Source organism: Conger conger, chromosome 6 (genome assembly GCF_963514075.1).
Source record: "Conger conger chromosome 6, fConCon1.1, whole genome shotgun sequence".
Taxonomy (NCBI): domain Eukaryota; kingdom Metazoa; phylum Chordata; class Actinopteri; order Anguilliformes; family Congridae; genus Conger; species Conger conger.
This window is the reverse complement of record NC_083765.1, coordinates 34,757,142-34,777,059: the sequence shown is the minus strand read 5'-3', so window position 1 is coordinate 34,777,059 and position 19,918 is coordinate 34,757,142. Positions and strand designations below refer to the sequence as shown.

Genomic DNA, 19,918 nt, shown 5'->3' with positions numbered 1-19,918 from the left:
CAAATCTATGCAGCCCCACTGTTCTAATTAAGACCTACACCTGCAGAAAGCCCTGAGCTAGCAGAGACAGAGATGCCAGGGGGAAGAAGCCTCGTTGAGCCACCATGCAAGACAGTAAAACATGTCTTACCTTCAGAGTCTGCTTTCCTCAGCTCTCCCTCCTTGTTCTAAAAGAGAGAGAGATAGTCTGCTAAGATATCCTGTCATTTGAACCTCTCCCTGTACTTCAGCATCCACATATACAAATTGTCTTTCTATGTGTGCGTGCGTGTGTGTGTGTGTGTTTGTGTGTGTGTGTGTGTGTGTGTCTTTTTGTGGTAACAGTTCATCTTCCTCCTTTATGGCTTATCCCATTGGTCAGGATATTACTGCACTGTCCAATTATGATAAAACCACAAGGTACCCAGATACAGGCTTAATAAAAACAAGTTTATGAGCAACTGTGATGTTTTTGCCCAGTTGAGTCTAATTGGAAGCAAGTAGCTCCATTTGTTTATTTGATTGGTTTGTATTTGCGCAAATGCCAAATATGTCACAGTCTGTTCTAACCCTGTTTTCACGACTATACCCATCAGAATGAAATTAAGTGTCCACGTCTTCTCCACCCTCCAACGTTACCCATATGCCCAGTCTATAAAGCTATACATCAGGCAATTGAACCCCACCATTGTGTTCCCATCTAGCAGGTAGAATAGTTTAACATTCCATGTTTGAGACGTCTATGTTCCTGTGCTGAAACTGGGCAGGTCAGGGGCCTGTTCCACAAAGCAGGATTACAGAGTTAGCTGGATAACTGCACTGAGTAAAACAGCCATTTTTACCTAAATCCATGTTCCAGATTTGGGAGGGGTTTTACTCAGTGCAGTTATCCCGCTAACTCAGTAATCCTGCTTTGTAGAACAGACCCCAAGACCTGTATTCACACTGTAATGCATCTTATGCTGATTCAAGATCAGATTTTCCCTGTCAGTGTTCTCACATCACCCATCATGAGCTTACAGTCAAAACTGATCCCAGATCAGCAAAATATGCTTTATTATGAATGAAAGCCCAGGATTTCAGTCCAGTGCCCTGGTACTGGGGGCCATCTGAAGGCAGAACCTGCTGGCTGTGCTTTCTGCGCTGTGCGGCAGCACCAGCGAGGAACCCGAGCCTCCGGCAGCACCGCTGCAATAACCTGATCTGTCCCAGAATGCTCTGGGGAGCGGGGGAGAAGCGGCAGGGCGCCGATAATAATAGACGCCCTTGCACACCCCTCGGCTGGGGGGGGCAACCGAAAAGCGGCCCCTGTCCTGGAGCGTTCGGGTGCGGAGCGCGGGCCCTCACCTGGCCCCTCCTGGAGTCGGACGGCAGGGTCTTGGTGACGCCCATGCGGTGCAGCATGACGTGGACGCGCTGCTCGAAGCTGGACGGGCCCTCATTGGACGAGCCTTTCTCACTCAGGTGTTTCTGCAGAAAGATGGTCAATAGGAAGGGGGATGCCATTAGTGCCACCTAGCTGTCTTTATACAGCACTGGCACCACCTACTGTAAATGTTATGTTATGGGGGCGACATAGCTCAGGCAGTAAGAGCAGTAGCCTGGCAGTCGGAGGGTTGCCGGTTCGATCCCCCGCCCAGGCTGTGTCGAAGTGTCCCTGAGCAAGACACCCAACCCCCAAATGCTCCCGACGAGCTGGTCGGGGCCTTGCATGGCAGCCAATCGCCGTCGGTGTGTGAGTGTGTGTATGAATGGGTGAATGGAGAAGCATCAATTGTACAGCGCTTTGGATAAAGGCGCTATATAAATTCCTGCCATTTACCATTTTATCGCCCATCTTTTTGCACTACGTATTATCAGCTGTTTTGCTGGTATTGCCTAGGTATATATAAATTTCACCCCCTTATACTGGTCCTCTAACAAGCTCATATTTATACATCAGTACTGTACCCTCCAGTTATACTGGCTTGTCATTATGCTCACTGTTTATTAGCAAGCTGTTGCCTGTATTCTTGGTTTTATTTCATATTCACTGAAAAAATTCTGATGTTCTATGTTGCCCAATCATTCATTGGAAGAATACCAAGTTAGGAACTCAAGTTGCAACAGCTTGCTCTCCTAGGCCACAGAGAAACCATCCAGAATATTAACAGAATTGGTTACTCTCCAAGCTCAGGAGTAGGCAGCAACAGTGTCACGCACACTCATACTCTACAGATACACCAAGGGGGAGAAACTGTCCAGATGCACCAGTGACATTCAAGCCCCTAGGCCACTGATACTCTTGGTGAGAAAGACCCTCCAGCAGCCACTTTAAGACTCTCCTGTGTCAGAAAATATGAACCCTTCCATTGCCGTGATTGCCCTGGGTCAGAGAAACTATCCTTGCTCTCCTCATCTTCCCCAGAAGCAGAGGAGCAGCTTCATAAATGTTTCTATGTGATGATACGGGTGAAACAGGCCTAATTTCAGGCTCTCGACTGCCAGGGTTCTCCCAGCTAAAAAATCTTTGAGTTATTTCTGAGTGGCAGGTGTGGTCTCCTGCAGTTTCTGTGTTGCGCACTCCTGGTTGTAGAGCAACCTTAATGAGGGCCGTGTTTGAAGGCCTACAGGCCCTGAGGAGGAACCTGAGGGAGCCTCCAGATACACTGAACACATCGTCTGACTGTTTCACCCCAGTCTGCCCAGCCTGATTACTGGGGCTTTTCAAGGGTTCAAGAGTGGGGCTGGAGGACATTGGATTTATTGTAATTGTCACAGCAGTAGTCACCTGTGCCCTGTTATGCTTCTGCTAGGTGCAGACCAACAACTGACAAGGTGAACTGAAAAGCATTGATTGATGTTAAATTGCGAGCAAGATCCGGCCACCTCAAAATGGCTACCTCACACAAAATGGCTATAAAATTGATGTTTTTGCTGGGCAAGTATGTACATTATTGTGTTTAAAGAGCAGGCTTATTTTAATGTTATTAGTGCTGAAGTGAGTCTATGCTTGCATTTTTATTCTTTTTTGTTTTCTTTTGAATTTGAGTTGTAATTTTAGGCGTTCCATCATTGCGAAATAGTGTCATCCATCTGGGAGGGAGCACAGACATCCTCTGTAGGGTCTGCAGCTGACAGGCACAACTCTTCTGACTGTGTGGTTACTGTGTCAGAGGCCTGCACAAGCAACACGGTTCACTCAGGGAGACTGCACCCAACCGACCACAGGAGGCCCTGTGGTGCCATAAAGGTGGAAATACTCCACTGACTGAAACACTCCCTCACCGTGTGATGTTACGGCTGACTGCAGGACCAGTATGAACCAGTTCTGGGTGGTGGGCTGGATTACTTCACTAAGAGAAGATACTATAGCTCAATATACCATCCAGGAGACTGACGGTGCTTGCTTTTGAGCTGTTGAGTAGTTCTTCTGGAGATGATTTTGTTAACCTTGGCATTGTTTGATGTGTGTGACAGGCCTGGTAGTATTTTGAGAACATGGAGGCAGGTCTTGCTGCTTTGTTCACACCACAGGCTTGTGGTGCACATAAGTCAGCCTGACTGCTGCTTCTACACAGGTCACATGATGCTGGAGTCCTCCTATCAACAGGGAGCCTGAGGGGGTGGGGGGGGGGGGGGGGGGCTGCACGGATGAGCTAGAGATGCAATACCGTTGGTGTAGTCTAGACTAGGTCACCTAGGCAACACAGTGCCATTCGCTGAGGACAATGATGTTAAGACCTCTTCTCCTTCCGAGGAGTATCAGCTGAATGAAACTGAGAAGTCCAATGAATTAGAGCATCATGACCCCCAAGGACATCCACTGGACCAGTAACAACATCCGCAATGCATTCTGGGAAGCAGGATAACGCTCAGAGTATGACACACTGTGCAATAGTTGCATCCTGCTGCTGGCTGGAAGTTTTGATGCACACAAATGTACACTTGCCTATGCCATTTACACCTCAAAGACACCCTGCCTGCCTGCAAACTGAGATACTTTGATCAGAGATACAGCAACAGGAGCAGATACAATGGATGATTATAGCGCTAGCATAAAATTTTACGATATCACTGTATGGCTCAGGTCCTAACTCTGAGATGTCATACCTTGTGGTCTTTTGTTGTAAAATGTTTCAGCGAAAAGTGGAACATCATGTCAAAACCACATTTTTAAGGGGACAAATCATTATCACGCCTCATAATTCACGACACAGGTAGGTTTATATTTTCATTCATGAAGAAGAAATAAATAATGAATGAATAAAAGATTTATAATCGTTGTTTAAAGCACCCTTAATGAGTCGGGAACAGCTGAATTACCCATAATCCATAGTGAGGCAAATACAAGATTTGCTTAATTGTTGCTACCATTCATTTCTATGTGCTTCATGGCTAATGCTAACACCTGACGGATCTCTAATCAAAGTATCTCTGCTACGAAACCCCTCTACCCTGTCCTCTGACCTCTGACCCCATCCCCTACCCCCGCCCCCACCCTCAGTAGACCTCGTACCTTGCTGCGGGCGCCTGCGTCGTCGGGTTCGAGGCCCGTGAGCAGGATGAGGGACTGGGACTTGCCCTCCCTCAGAGAGCGACGGGACGCTTTCAGCTTCCTCTCTCCGTCCGGCGTGCGGCTCTTCTCCAGCGTCCTGCTCTTCTCCCGTTCCGGCACGGGAACGGGAACGGGGCCGGGGCCGGGGCCGGGGCCGGGGGGTGGCGTGGGCGTGGCGGGCGGTGACACGGGCGTGATGGGTGTGGGGGTGGGGGTGGGGCTTGGGGTCAGGGCGGGGGCGGGGGTGGGAGCGGGGGCGGGGACGGTGACCGGGAGGGCTCGCGTTTCCGCCGCGGCGATGGCGGCTCCCTTGGCGGCATTTTCCTCAGCCGCCTTCTCTCTGCCCCTCTCCTTCTCCCTCTCTCTCTCCCGCTCTCTCTCCTTCTCCTTCTCCTTCTCTTTCTCCGCCCTGGCCGCCTCCTTCAGCGGCCGGATTAGATCCGCGATCGAAGTCTTTTTGGCCTTCCCCTCCTGCCCCCCCTCGCCCTTCGACCCCCGGGCCGCACGGATCTTCCTGAAGCCGAAGAGGTCCCCAAACTTCTTCTTGATGTTTTTGGAGGGGCCAGTAGGGGGCGCCGAGCTGGCAGGCTCGACGGGCTGTGCTTTTACTGGGAGCTCCGCCCTCTGACTCTTACTGCACGCAGAAGTGGTGGAGGGACAGATGGGAAAATGAGTTTCTGAGACCAGAGAGATGCTTTACAAAGTACTGGACAGTAACCAATGAGATGTTCATATACATTATTTGATCCTCTCTCAGCAAAGCTGACTGTGTCAAGAGAAGAAATTGTGTTTCTTCTGACGCCTGTCTGTATGTGCATATGAGTGCATGTGTGTTGTGTGTGATTTAAGATAAGATAATAAGATATACTTTATTGAACCCTGTGGGTTAATTTGTCCTCTGCATTTGAGCCATCCTAGTTACTTAGGAGCAGTGGGCAGCCACAGTGCAGCGCCCGGGGAGCAATGTGGGGTTAAGGGCCTTGCTCAAGGGCCCAACGGCTGTGCGGATAATTTATTGTGGCTCGACCGGGATTCGAACCACTGACATTGTGGCTCCCAGTCATGTACCTTAACCACTACGCTACAAGCCGCCCCTGTTGCCCCATGTACCTTAACCACTACGCTACAAGCCGCCCCTGCTGTTGTGTGTGCATGCATGCGTGTGTGTTTGTGTGATTGTGTGTGTTGCTGTTGTGTGATACTCACAGGGGGTTGTCAGGGATGATCTTCTTTGTAAAAAACTCCTCTACTCCCTCATCCACTCTCCCCATCGTCTCATTCTGGTCATTCTCGCTCTCAGCTGCCTGCTCCTGTACCACACACACACATCACATCCACACACAAACAGGTGAGTCAGACACACAGGCACAATGACTGAAAATAACTAACGAAGCATCCACTCTGTATTCTGAGTGTGCTCAGATACGACCCTGCCTGTGCGAGAGAGAGTGCATCTGTTTCTTCCGTCCCCAGGGAAACAACAACCACCAGTCCCTCCCTCTCACTGCAACTCAGTGTACATCTCATACACAGCAGTGTGCCCGTGACTGCTTCTCCCACTCCCACTCCGCTCTCTTTCCCTCTGCCTCTCCCTGTCCTCCTCCCTCTTCCCCTCTGCCTCTTCCCTCCATCTCCCACTCTCATTCCCTCTGCATCTCTCTCTCTTTCCCTCTGCCTCTCCCTCTCCTCCTCCCTCTTCCCCTCTGCCTCTTCCCTCCATCTCCCACTCTCATTCCCTCTGCATCTCTCTCTCTTTCCCTCTGCCTCTCCCTCTCCTCCTCCCTCTTCCCCTCTGCCTCTTCCCTCCATCTCCCACTCTCATTCCCTCTGCATCTCTCTCTCTTTCCCTCTGCCTCTCCCTGTCCTCCTCCCTCTTCCCCTCTGCCTCTTCCCTCCATCTCCCACTCTCATTCCCTCTGCATCTCTCTCTCTTTCCCTCTGCCTCTCCCTGTCCTCCTCCCTCTTCCCCTCTGCCTCTTCCCTCCATCTCCCACTCTCATTCCCTCTGCATCTCTCTCTTTCCCTCTGCCTCTCCCTGTCCTCCTCCCTCTTCCTCTCTGCCTCTTCCCTCCATCTCCCACTCTCATTCCCTCCTCATCTCGCTCTCTTTCCCTCTGCCTCTTCCTCTCCCCTCCCTCTTTATTTCTGCTTCTGCCTTCCATCTCTGCCCACACTCATTCCCTCTCTCCTGCTCTCTTTCCCTCTGCCTGCCTCTCTCTAAATATTTCCCTCTCTGCCTCTCCCTCTCTCCTGCTCTTTTCCCTTTGTCTCCCTATTCAGTCCACTTCAGATCAGCTTGGTCCACTGACATGGCAATTCAATATTTCTGTTGCTATGCACGGTGTGTCCACATTTTAACAAAAAAGCAAGAATAAACACACAAGGAAACTAATAAACAAAAAAGGCCAAATATAACATATAATGACACAGCAAGCAGTCTTTTTTAAATTAAGGTAACAATTAGACTGTGCATGTCACACCCAGTGTCCCTCCACACACACACACACACACACACACACACACACACACACACGCCCATCAGCGTGCTGAAGAGCCTTCCTCAGGGGACCGGAGTCTCCCCGTGCCGGAGTCTGGTGGCGACTCGCCCGATGACATCATACCTAAGCATGTGACCAGGGAAGGTGAGGACTTTTTCCCTCCTGCTCTAGAACACCAGGACGGGGCGGGGACAGCGGCGCACTCTCACTGCTGTGGGAAACAGACCCACTCATTTCCTGTGTGTGCGTGTGTGCGCGTATGAATAGAGCGATCTACACCACACTCACACACCTGCTGACTTCATTGTGCTTGCTGTTTTTCGTCACGCCCAAATGAGGTCGTTGTAAACGTCTTTAAATACGCACAGAAATTTTTTTTCTAACTGTATTTTAACACGATGCAGGTTTGGATCATTGCCTTCTCTGCTATGGCACCGATTTGATTGCGGCTATCTCTGGCTCTACTGCCGGTTTTATGGCCAAGTTTAATGCATCTTCTGTAAGCTGCAAGGCTCTCTAAATCCCTACAATTTCATATTGCTTTGGAGTTTTCCACAAGTGGTTCCACACGTTCAGCTGTTCGAACCACACCTCTTGACATATCAGTTTAATAAATGTTACCAAGCTCTTCATAGGGGAATCAATTGGCAATGAAGACCATGACAGAAAATAAAAGGATTAGTTGATCTGAATAGAAGTCATGTGATGTATACCTATTTCTAAATTCTAAATTCTTTAAAAAATTAAGAATAATTAAGAGCTTATTATATGTCAAAGGTTGCCGTGTTTATTGGCAATGAAGCATATGCAGAGGTTGTGCAGGACTGTTCTACAGAGAAGCCATATAAAGGGAGCATTTGGCTGGTTCAGCCTGAAAGAGGCTTGAGTTTGCCTGGCATTACAGAGCTGGAGATACACAGAGCTCCAGTACAGGGGGGCTCAGGGATTCTTCTGTGGGAAAGAGAGAGGGAGATGGAGAGGGAGAGAAAGGGAGGGCGAGGCAGAGAGGGAGCAGAATCTGAGAATCAAGCTTCATGGCCACCAGGAGACTAGGCGGGGAAATCTGGCAACAGCATCTGAACACAGAGAACACACACACACACACACAACCACGCACAGAGAACATACACACACACACAACCACGCACAGAAAAACATACACACACACACACAACCACGCACAGAAAAACATACACACACACACACACACACACAACCACGCACAGAAAAACATACATACATACACACACACACACAACCACGCACAGAAAAACACACACATACACACACACACACAACCACGCACAGAAAAACATACACATACACACACACACAACCACGCACAGAAAAACATACACACATACATACACACATACACACACACACACAACCACGCACAGAAAAACATACATACACACACACACACAACCATGCACAGAAAAACATACACACATACATACATACACACACACACATACACAACCATGCACAGAAAAACATACATACACACACAACCACGCACAGAAAAACACACACACATACATACATACACACACACACACAACCACGCACAGAAAAACATACATACATACACACACACACACAACCACGCACAGAAAAACATACACACATACATACATACACACACACATACACAACCATGCACAGAAAAACATACATACACACACACAACCATGCACAGAAAAACATACACACATACATACACACACACAACCATGCATAGAAAAACAAACACACACACACACAACCATGCACAGAAAAACATACATACATACACACACACACAACCATGCACAGAAAAACATACACACATACATACACACACACAACCATGCATAGAAAAACAAACACACACACACACAACCATGCACAGAAAAACATACACACATACAGTACATACGTACACACACACACAACCACACACTGAAAAACATACACACAAACATACATACACACAGAAACAAACACACATACACACACGCACACATGCACATGCAAGCTTAGACACACACACACACACACACAACACACACACACCCAGACAAACAAGCACACAAATTCATATGCGCATGTACACACACACGTAGGCACAGAAAAAACACAAGCACACACAAATGCACATACAGGCATACACACATACACACTCAAACACACACACAATCACACACGTGCACACAAAGAGGCCATACTGAGCCAGTGTGTAGAGGCCAAAGTGGCTTCCTCCTCTCTTTCTTTCTCCACCCCTCTCCATCCATTTTTCTCTTCACACACAAGCAAAAATATGGAGTGTGATCCTTCATCTCTCTCTCTGTCACAGAAGTGTTTCGGAGAACAGCTCTCCCTCTCTCAGAGAAACATGAGGAGCAGTGGTACCGACACCCTTCTCTCTCATTCTCTCTCTCATTCTGTCTCTCATTCTCTCTGTCATTCTCTCTCTCATTCTGTCCCTCATTCTGTCTCTCATTCTCTCCGTCATTCTCTCTCATTCTGTCCCTTATTCTGTCTCTCATTCTGTCCCTCATTCTGTCTCTCATTCTCTCTGTCATTCTCTCTCTCATTCTGTCCCTTATTCTGTCTCTCATTCTCTGTCATTCTGTCCCTTATTCTGTCTCTCATTCTGTCTCTCATTCTATGTCATTCTCTCTCATTCTGTCTCTCATTCACTGTCATTCTCTCTCATTCTGCCCCTCATTCCGTCTCTCATTCTCTGACACACACACACACACACGCGCATGTAGCAGCATGCAGATGCTGTATATGTACCGTCGCCTGTCTCCCATGGGCAAAAATCAGACACAGGTACATACATGCATAAACACTTGCTATTGTACACAGCATCTTCCACACATACGCTGTACACACACACACACACACACTCACAGAAGCCTACAGGCAGAGTGGGAAACGGATGCAGAGGGATCCACTGAAAACTATAGCAACCGTATGCAAATGAGGCAGCACGCCGCATGAGGAAAAGATTATAAATCATTTAGCACATCTCAGCCAATCAGAAGGCCCCAATCCTCATCGTTCCACTCCATCCCACATCAAATAGAAATAAAACCCACACAGAACGCAACAAGGCATGGGGAAGGCGTTTCCACTCCTGCATTTCAGACACGCAAATGAACACACGCACACACAAGCGCAAATTCTCACACGAAAAAGCACATATGCCGTACGTGCACACACACACATCAGGATATATCCACAGGTAAATATAAACACAAACCTGTATGCATACAGACACATTCAGTGCACAGGTATGCAAACAGTCACATATAATCACAGGCAAATCTGCACTTTATTTCATTTAACACATAAAGATGCAAAAAGGCTGATCGAAGGTGATTTTCCTTTTGATTCTTCTGTGCGAGAAGAATGTGGGATGAATGTCTGCGGTGATTTTGGAAACTGAATACATTTGGACGCTGTGTTCTCTTGCTAATGCTAAAAATGAATTCTCCAGCATTCTAGTGGAGTGGTCGCACTATTACCTCAGATTATAATAGAATATATTTATAGTCACCACGTTTCCATTGATTCTATTGAAATCTCTATCGCACGCAATTGTATTGTGAGGGGCCTATTGCCATGGATTCTTCCATGGAAGAAAGCTCCAAAGATTCTAAGAACACTACATTTCCCAGAATTCTACATGGGTGGTCAATACAGCAGGAGGGGGTCCCACTATTCCCCAGAATTCTGCGAAATGGGGGTCTCACTATTACCCCATGATCCATCTCTATGTCTCTATTCTACTGAGAAGGGTGGGGGAAATTGGGGTAGGATTCTGCTGAGAGGGCGACACTCTATCATTGAAGATGTACATTCACCAGAATACTATTCTGTGGAAGCAGGGGGAGTCTCCCTCCTCCCCATGACAACCAAAAAAGTGGCCTCTCCCCCCCCCCCCCCTCTCTCTCTCTCTGACCCCCATGGGCTTCTACAGAGAGAGGGGTGCATCAATGCAAATATGCTGAGCCACACCCACATTATAAAATAAAATGTTTTGCTCACTACGGTCAGTTCATCTGTGGACAGAAACACGGACACAAATCACCACTCTCGTGGACAGGGCACTGAAGGGTCGTGGACAGGGCAGGCACAAGCAGGGCCACAGCCGGATCTCAGCATGTGTACAACATGACAGGTGAGGACCGTGACAGCCTTATGCATTAATATAACACTGTGGAGACATCTGGAGACACACACACACACAAACACACACACAGAGAAGCACACACACATAAATACACACACAAACACACACACATGCACACACACACACAGAAGCACACACACATACACACACACACACGAGCACATGAACATAGACAGATAGATACACACATACACACACACACACACACACACAAGCACACAGGCAAATCAAAAACACACATCACTTGGTCCCTCGCTCTCTTATACAAGCATGCAAGTCTTACAAGATTTACACACACATCGTCATGCTCTCCCTGTATACACTCTCTTCTCTTACACACACACACACACACACACACACTCTTCTCTTACACACACACACACACACACACACACACACACACTCTCTATCTTTCTCTCTCCAGGCTCCCTCCCTCATGTCTCTGACAGAGAGAAGCAATGGCAGGCTGAGCACTTTCATCCTCCCATCTCCCTGGAAACACGGGAGATCCTCCACCAGCCCCCGAGACTCCCCAATAACACACACACACACACACACACACACCCTGCCCCCTACACCTGCTCGACAGTAACATCTACACTGTCGATACGGGCATAACCATCGAACAGGCACGCAGCCGCCAAGCTGCAGCAGCATCACAGCACATTAGATACACTATTAATCAGACAAGCCAAGGAGATGGGCAGCAACGTCAACACAGCAACTGCACTAATAAGCAGACAATCACACAGGGAGGGACCCAGATATGGCTGCTCACACACAAGCAGGTGGAGACAATCCAACGCTCACACACACGCTCACACACACAAAGCCTCCAAGGGCTTTCGCGTGAAGGCTGAACACAGGCTAACGAGGAAATAATGCACACACACAAACATGGCACACACCCATGCACACGCACACAGACAACACACACAACCCCCCCACTCTTACAGCAACCTCTGGGGTCTCCGTCAAACATCGGTGTCCACCAGCTGCTCCCTGACATTCCAATCACACACACACACATACACACATTAACACGAACATTGCCATACCTACTGTACATAAACGGACAGTCAGTCCCATATCTGCATGTACACACTCCCACACCATATTCCCCGCGTACGCTTAGAAGGACCCTCTCTCACCCTCTCCTCTCTCCCTCCCCTCCTCCGCTCCTAATGAGCGAGGGAGAGATGGAGAGAGGCAGAGGGTGACTGTGGGGGAGCCCTCTTTCATGTAGGAATATTAATATTTAAGGCGCTACGGTATCCGTGGTCCCCGTCGCTAAAATTCCGCCCGACTACGAAACAAGCGCACAGCTGACCAGAGAGAGGGGGGGTGGGGGGGGAAAGGGAGGGGAGGAGTGGGGGATGTGGGAAAAGATGACAGCACCTACAAGCAGCGGCAGGAGGAAGAGGAGGAGGAGAGGAGGAGAGTCCCTGGCGGTAAGGGACTGGGATGAAGGTGAGCCGCAAAAACAGAAACGCAAACACGAGCGCCTCACGACCGCGCGGACCGGGGAATCCGCCGCTAACCGCGGCCGCCGCAGAGCGGACTCCCGCTCCCTCCCTTCCCCCTCTCCCTCTCTCCCCATTTTATTCACAAGTCCATCACCATTTTCCCTGTCACCTCTCCCTCTCTCCCTCCCTCCCTCTCCCCCTCTCTCTCCCTCCCTCCCTCCCAGCCGGAGGACTGCAGTGTGCAGTGTGCAGTGTGCAGTGGGTCGGGGGGTACCTGCGGCTTGCTGGGCGGCTGCCGGTGCCTGCGGTTCGGCCGGGGCCGGGTCTGGGTGTAGTGCCTCAGTCTCTGCTCCTGCACGGGCAGGTCCATAGGGGGCCGATGCGGTGTGGGCTGTGAGCGCCGGGTCTGACTGCTGCTGCTGCCGAAGAGAGCGGCAGCATCCTCTTCCTCCTCCTGCTCCGAGCGGGAGGGGCCGCGCCGGGCCCGCCCCGCCGCTCTGACTGACAGGGACGAGGGCGCTGGCTCCGCCCCCCCTACCCCCCTCTCCTCCCCCTCGCTCTCCACCCGCTGCTGCTGCTGCCTGCTGTCGCTAGCCTGCTGGAGATCTGAGTCCACATCCAGCAGACCTGCAGGGAGAGAGGGAGAGAGGGAGAGAGGAGAGAGGAGGGAGAGAGGGAGAGAGGAGAGAGGAGGGAGAGAGAGGAGAGAGGAGGGAGAGAGAGGCGCACACACCGAGGGAAGGGAAGCAAGAGAGGGGAGGAGAGAGGGTGGAGGGAGGCAGGGGAACGGCAAAGGAGGGACGGACAAAAATATAAAGAGGGATGCAGGAAGAGAGAGAGAAAACGGAGGAGGAGAGGGAGAATGGGAGAAAGGGAGAGAAGGGGGAGGGGGAGAGGGAATTGGAGTCAGCCGCGGTATAAATAACAATGAGGAGAGGTGCGTGTGAGAGAGGGAGAGCCCGGCGACGCAACAATGCAGGAAGACGAGCGGGAGGACAGAGAGAGAGGGAAAGGGAGAGAGGGAGAGAAAAGGTCTGGTAAAATGAGAAGCGGGGCTGTCGAGCACTGAGGGAGGGATAGAGGAGGAGGAAAGCGGCGAGAAAAAGGCTGGACTGAAATCAGCGGCTCAGCGTGAGAGAGAGAGAGAAAGGGAGAGAGAGAGAGAGAGAGAGAAAGGCAGAGAGAGAGAGAGGGAGAGAGAGCAGCTCTCCACACAGACACACCTGTCAGCTGAGGGGAGAGGCGCAGCAGCAGCAGCAGCAGCAGGGCTGAGGCTGGAATACGGTGAATATGGAGCTCATTTACAGCCAGCGCTACGCTAACAGCCTCAAACAGGAAACATTACACAGGCACAACAGAGAGAGCCAGAGAGGGAGGGAGGGAGGGATAGGGAGAGAGGGAGAGGGAGGGAAGGAGGGAGAGGGAGAGAGAGAGAGAGGGAGGGAGAGGGAGAGAGGGAGGGGGAGGGGGGAATGGAGGCAGGCAGGGTAAAGGGTGCTTGGGCACAGGTTGCAGTGGAACAGGAAGAGAGGTAGTGGAGGAAGGAAACTAGGAAATACACTCCCCCTTACATACACACACACGCACACACAGACACACACACACCCACACACACAGACACACACACACACACACACACACACGCACACACGCACACACACACACAGACACACACACACACACACACACACACACACAGAAACACACATATACACACACAGACACACACAGACATACACACAGACACAAACACACACGCACACACACAGACATACACACACACACACACACAGACATACACACACGCACACACACAGACATACACACAGACACACACACAGAGACACACACACACACAGACACACACAGACATACACACAGACACAAACACACGCACACACAGACACACACACACATACACACACAGAAACACACACACACAGAAACACACAGCCTCAGTCAGACATTCAGTGGGGTGAGAGTAAGCCAGCCATGCTCCAGTTAGCCCAGCCGGCGGTGTGGGGCAGCAGTATGGTGCCGGGCTGAGTATCCATTGTTTGGGCTTTGCATAATGTCTCCACCCCAACGGAATCCCCTCCTCACCTCCTGGGGTCAGGCCACGCCCCACCCCTCCCTCACAGACCTTTAACCCCTTCTGTGCCACCAGAGAGCTTGGCCAGCAAGGGAATCCCAAATTACACACCTACACACTACCATAGACACACATTTACTGTATTCACCACACACACACACACACACACAGTACAACAGACATACACACACACACATACACACACAGTACAATACACACACACACACACACATTTACTGTATCCACAATTCACATACACACCTACACACTACCATAGACACACATTTACTGTATTCACCACACACACACACACACACAACAATATGCACACACACATTTACTGTATTCATCACAGACACACACACACTACAATACACACACACACATTTACTGTATCCACAATGCACATACACACCTACACACTACAATACATACACACATTAACTGTATTCACCACACACACACCCAGAAACTACACACACACATTTATTTGATCCACAATGCACGTACACACACACACAGTTATTATACTCAATGCAGAGACACACACAAATCTCAAATGATATTGTCTCAACAGAGACACACAGACATAAACCTTACGTTATTACTGACACAAACTCACACTACATATGCATAGCTATGTTATTATAGACATACAGTATATAAACATATCCAAAAAAAGCATATTTATTAGGCACGCACACTTATTATACAGACACACCCTGGACAGGCACACACATGTATTATACGCACAGTCCTTGCAAACAGTCATTATAGGCAGACGCACATACTGAGACATACAAGTACCATACATCCGCAGCATACAAATGAACTAATCACAACATGGGCAGGTGCAGTCAGATGAAGATGATGTCATGTGGACTGAGCTAACACTCAGCCTCATCTCCTCCAACTGCATACCCCATTGGACAGATTCAAACCCCAGGGCGGGACACAGCAGTGATGTCCCTGCCGGGGGCGGCGTTCAGCCTCGACACACGAGGGCAGTGTCATAAATCTGGGTTGGGATGCGTTTCAGAGGGAATTACAGTCAGGAAATTTCAGACAGACGATACTACCTGCCACACGGCACATGAAAGCAGCCATAGCTGCCTTTCCCTTTCTGCCCGACGCCGGCCTTAGAAATCGGCTAATCGTGGTGCTTTATCCCTCGCTTGTTCAGAGCTCAGCGGTTAATTGGTTAATTCGGGCCGAGCTTTGGCCTCTGCGGTCAGGAAGTCAGCGACCTTGCTGGACCGTGGCCTACAGGCTGGAGCAGCTGGCACCGCGTCCAATCACTGCCTCTCCCCAAAGAGAAACATTTAAAACCGGCCAATCATAACCAGGGGGGTCGGAAAACACGCCTCTCCCAACACAGCGTCCGTCATTACAGTTTTTACTCGACTTGTGCATTTTAGCCACATAACCTAATTGTCAATAATGCATTTGATGTAATTTGATACGCTTTGATGATGAGGCTGTTTCTCCTCGGTCCCATGGAAAATAATAGCCGGTGGTGTAATTATGAAAACATTAATAGTGTGACATTTGTGCTGTAATTACAAAACCATCGGTAATGCGATATTAGCAGCGTTATTAAGAAATGCCCTTTGCGAGACACCGCGTGATGTCCGCGAGAGGCTTCATTTCACTTTTACGTGGCCTGCCGTCCTGTTCCTCTCTAGCCAGAGCAGAAAGTATTTGCATAACCGCGCGGCGCATCCAGCTAAATGAAGTGGCGTCATGGTGGTGCAGCCACCGCGCAGAAAGAAGGTCCTGGATTTGAATCCCGTCTGGAGCCTCTGTGTGGAGTTTGCATGTCCTCCCCACGTCCACCCACAGCCCAAAGACATGCAGGTTAGGTTACTTACAGGTGTGTGCTCAGTCAAACTATCCTGTATCAATAAAGGTTACATTTTAAAAATAAAAACTGCAGGTAATTTAGCCGGTCCCCTCCGCTGTGCACCCTGTGTGTCTGTGAATTTGGACCCCTGTCAGTGCTGCTGTCTTCGTGGACGGAGGCCGGCGGGACTTACTTTTCACAGACGGGGCGGGGCGGATGCTCCTGCTGTGAAAGCTGCTTCGCCAAATTACTGGAACATACTGAGTGACACAGGCATCAGCATTAAACACAGGCAGAAACCAGCATTAAACACATCACACAGGCAGAAACCAGCATTAAACACATCACACAGGCAGAAACCAGCATTAAACACATCACACAGGCAGAAATCAGCAATAAACACATCACACAGGCAGAAATCAGCATTAAACACATCACACAGGCAGAAACCAGCATTAAACACATCACACAGGCAGAAATCAGCATTAAACACATCACACAGGCAGAAATCAGCATTAAACACATCACACAGGCAGAAACCAGCATTAAACACATCACACAGGCAGAAACCAGCATTAAACACATCACACAGGCAGAAACCAGCATTAAACACATCACACAGCCAGAAATCAGCATTAAACACATCACACAGGCAGAAATCAGCATTAAACACATCACACAGGCAGAAATCAGCATTAAACACATCACACAGGCAGAAATCAGCATTAAACACATCACACAGGCAGAAACCAGCATTAAACACATCACACAGGCAGAAATCAGCATTAAACACATCACACAGGCAGAAACCAGCATTAAACACATCACACAGGCAGAAATCAGCATTAAACACATCACACAGGCAGAAATCAGCATTAAACACATCACACAGGCAGAAATCAGCATTAAACACATCACACAGGCAGAAACCAGCATTAAACACATCACACAGGCAGAAACCAGCATTAAACACATCACACAGGCAGAAACCAGCATTAAACACATCACACAGGCAGAAATCAGCATTAAACACATCACACAGGCAGAAATCAGCATTAAACACATCACACAGGCAGAAACCAGCATTAAACACATCACACAGGCAGAAATCAGCATTAAACACATCACACAGGCAGAAATCAGCATTAAACACATCACACAGGCAGAAACCAGCATTAAACACATCACACAGGCAGAAACCAGCATTAAACACATCACACAGGCAGAAATCAGCATTAAACACATCACGCAGGCAGAAATCAGCATTAAACACATCACACAGGCAGAAATCAGCATTAAACACATCACACAGGCAGAAATCAGCATTAAACACATCACACAGGCAGAAACCAGCATTAAACACATCACACAGGCAGAAACCAGCATTAAACACATCACACAGGCAGAAATCAGCATTAAACACATCACGCAGGCAGAAATCAGCATTAAACACATCACGCAGGCAGAAACCAGCATTAAACACATCACACAGGCAGAACCGTCTTTATGAGGGGGTGGGGGGTTTGAGCATGGCACATGATGACCTCTGACCTCATCTGTGGGAAACTCCTCCTCTACCACTCTCAGCTGGGGGATGTTGGTTCTGGGGGCGGAGCCAGAGAGGGGCTGGGTGTGGTCTCTCACGTGCCGGTCCTGAAGGAAGAGGAGCAGGGTGTGTGTGTATGTGTGTGTGTGATTATGGAGGAAAAAGACTTATGCTGTGCTCTTTTTCCACACACAATAAGACACACGCGCACACACCAGGCACACACACAGACACAAAAACACAGACGCACAGACACATTTCCATTACAAAATGAATACAGAATACATGACCAAAGACACACACGCATATGCAGCTCACCAGTTTCTGCTGAGATGCAGACAAGTCTTGTAGAATCTGATCGACAATGCTCTCCGCCATGCAAACACTCACAGACAATTTCAGCTCTCTGAGAGAGATAAAGGGAGAAACAGACAGAGGAAAAGAGGGAGGGAGGGAATGATACAGATGGAGGGAGAAAGAAAAAAGAGAGAAGAAGGAGGAGGAACGTAGGGAAAGATAATCTTATTTTTACAAATAAAAATACATCAACATCAACAGGGATAAGTCAATAAAATATGCTTATTTTCTATTTGAGAAAGCAAAGCATGACCAAGAAACAGGCTAAGACTATTATAATAAAAAAAGAATAGGCCTCAAAGCCTTTCATTCAAAAACATTTCTCAATCATTAATCGCTAAACCCTAACCATGGGATGATGTAGTCTTGTCATAACATGGGTTCACTACTGTAATTAAGCAAGAATGGACTCATTAGTAATAAGTAATCATTCATAAAAGCTCTTATGGAGTAAAAGACTGCATGGCCTGTGTGTGTGAGCCCATTGGTGTTTTTATGAGCGTGTATGCATCTGTGTCTGTATGCTTTTGTGAGTTTATGTATGTGCATGTATCTATGAATGTGTGAATGTGTCAGTGTGCACATGAAAGTGTGTTTGGTCTGTGTGCAGGAGCATAACTATGTGCACTTGTGCACTGTGTGAATGTGTGCCTGTGTGTGAGAGTGTGAGAGTGTCAGAAAGTGTGTGTGTGAGTGCATGCGCGTATATTAATGTATCTGTGTGTGTGTGTGAGTGCGTGTGCGTGCCTGTGTGTGCATGCATGTGTGTGTGTCTGTTTGTGTGCGTGCCTGTGTGCTTGTGTGCGTGCGTGTATGTGTGTGTGTGTGTGTGTGTGTGTGTGTGTAATATGCACCTGAGCTTGTTCCTGATCAGCTCCCTGGCCTGCTGCTCCAGTGTCTCCTGCACAAAATGAGCCGCCTGCCGGGACTTCCTGGCCACGTAGTTGGTCAGCTTCTCACTGATGCTCGACCTCTGGATGACCCTGGGGCTGACAGCCTGCACAGACTGGAGCATGGACTGAACCAGCTCCTGTGACAAACAAACAGAAAGACAGACATACAGACAAACTGCAGCATTGACTGAACCAGCTCCTGTGACACACGGACAGACAGACAGACAGACAGAGGGAGGGAGACCACACAGAACCGGAACCTGTGCTCATCCAATCACATCGCTGCTTCCACTCCCTCGGTCCTCACTGAGGCCCTTTCTCTGTGCCTGCGCTAGCACGCTGCGCTATGATGGGGTAACTGAGTGCAGATGCCGCAGGTAAGCAGATAGGCTCTATAAGCAGCTCAGCATGTAGGAGTTACTGAGGCTGCGTATGTGGGAGATCTGGAGCGGTGCCTGACCAAGACCACTCGATCTCTCTCCCTCTCTCTCTCATTCCATCACCCTCCCTCTCTCTCACTG

At 49.0% G+C, this 19,918-nt stretch overlaps 1 protein-coding gene across 2 annotated transcripts in view; it reads right to left on the bottom strand.

Annotated features, from left to right (window-relative positions):
• carmil2 (capping protein regulator and myosin 1 linker 2) overlaps positions 1–19,918 on the bottom strand; it is a 74,842-nt gene that overhangs the window by 9,305 nt on the left and 45,619 nt on the right. For both annotated transcript variants that reach the window (XM_061244941.1, XM_061244942.1), the window contains exons 27-35: positions 19,359–19,534; positions 18,466–18,553; positions 18,153–18,254; positions 16,795–16,861; positions 12,941–13,293; positions 5,723–5,826; positions 4,478–5,150; positions 1,327–1,449; positions 131–167 (exon numbers count right to left, since the gene is read on the bottom strand). In XM_061244941.1, the coding sequence (XP_061100925.1) occupies positions 131–167; positions 1,327–1,449; positions 4,478–5,150; positions 5,723–5,826; positions 12,941–13,293; positions 16,795–16,861; positions 18,153–18,254; positions 18,466–18,553; positions 19,359–19,534 (1,723 nt within the window). The remainder of the gene's footprint in view (positions 1–130; positions 168–1,326; positions 1,450–4,477; positions 5,151–5,722; positions 5,827–12,940; positions 13,294–16,794; positions 16,862–18,152; positions 18,255–18,465; positions 18,554–19,358; positions 19,535–19,918) is intronic.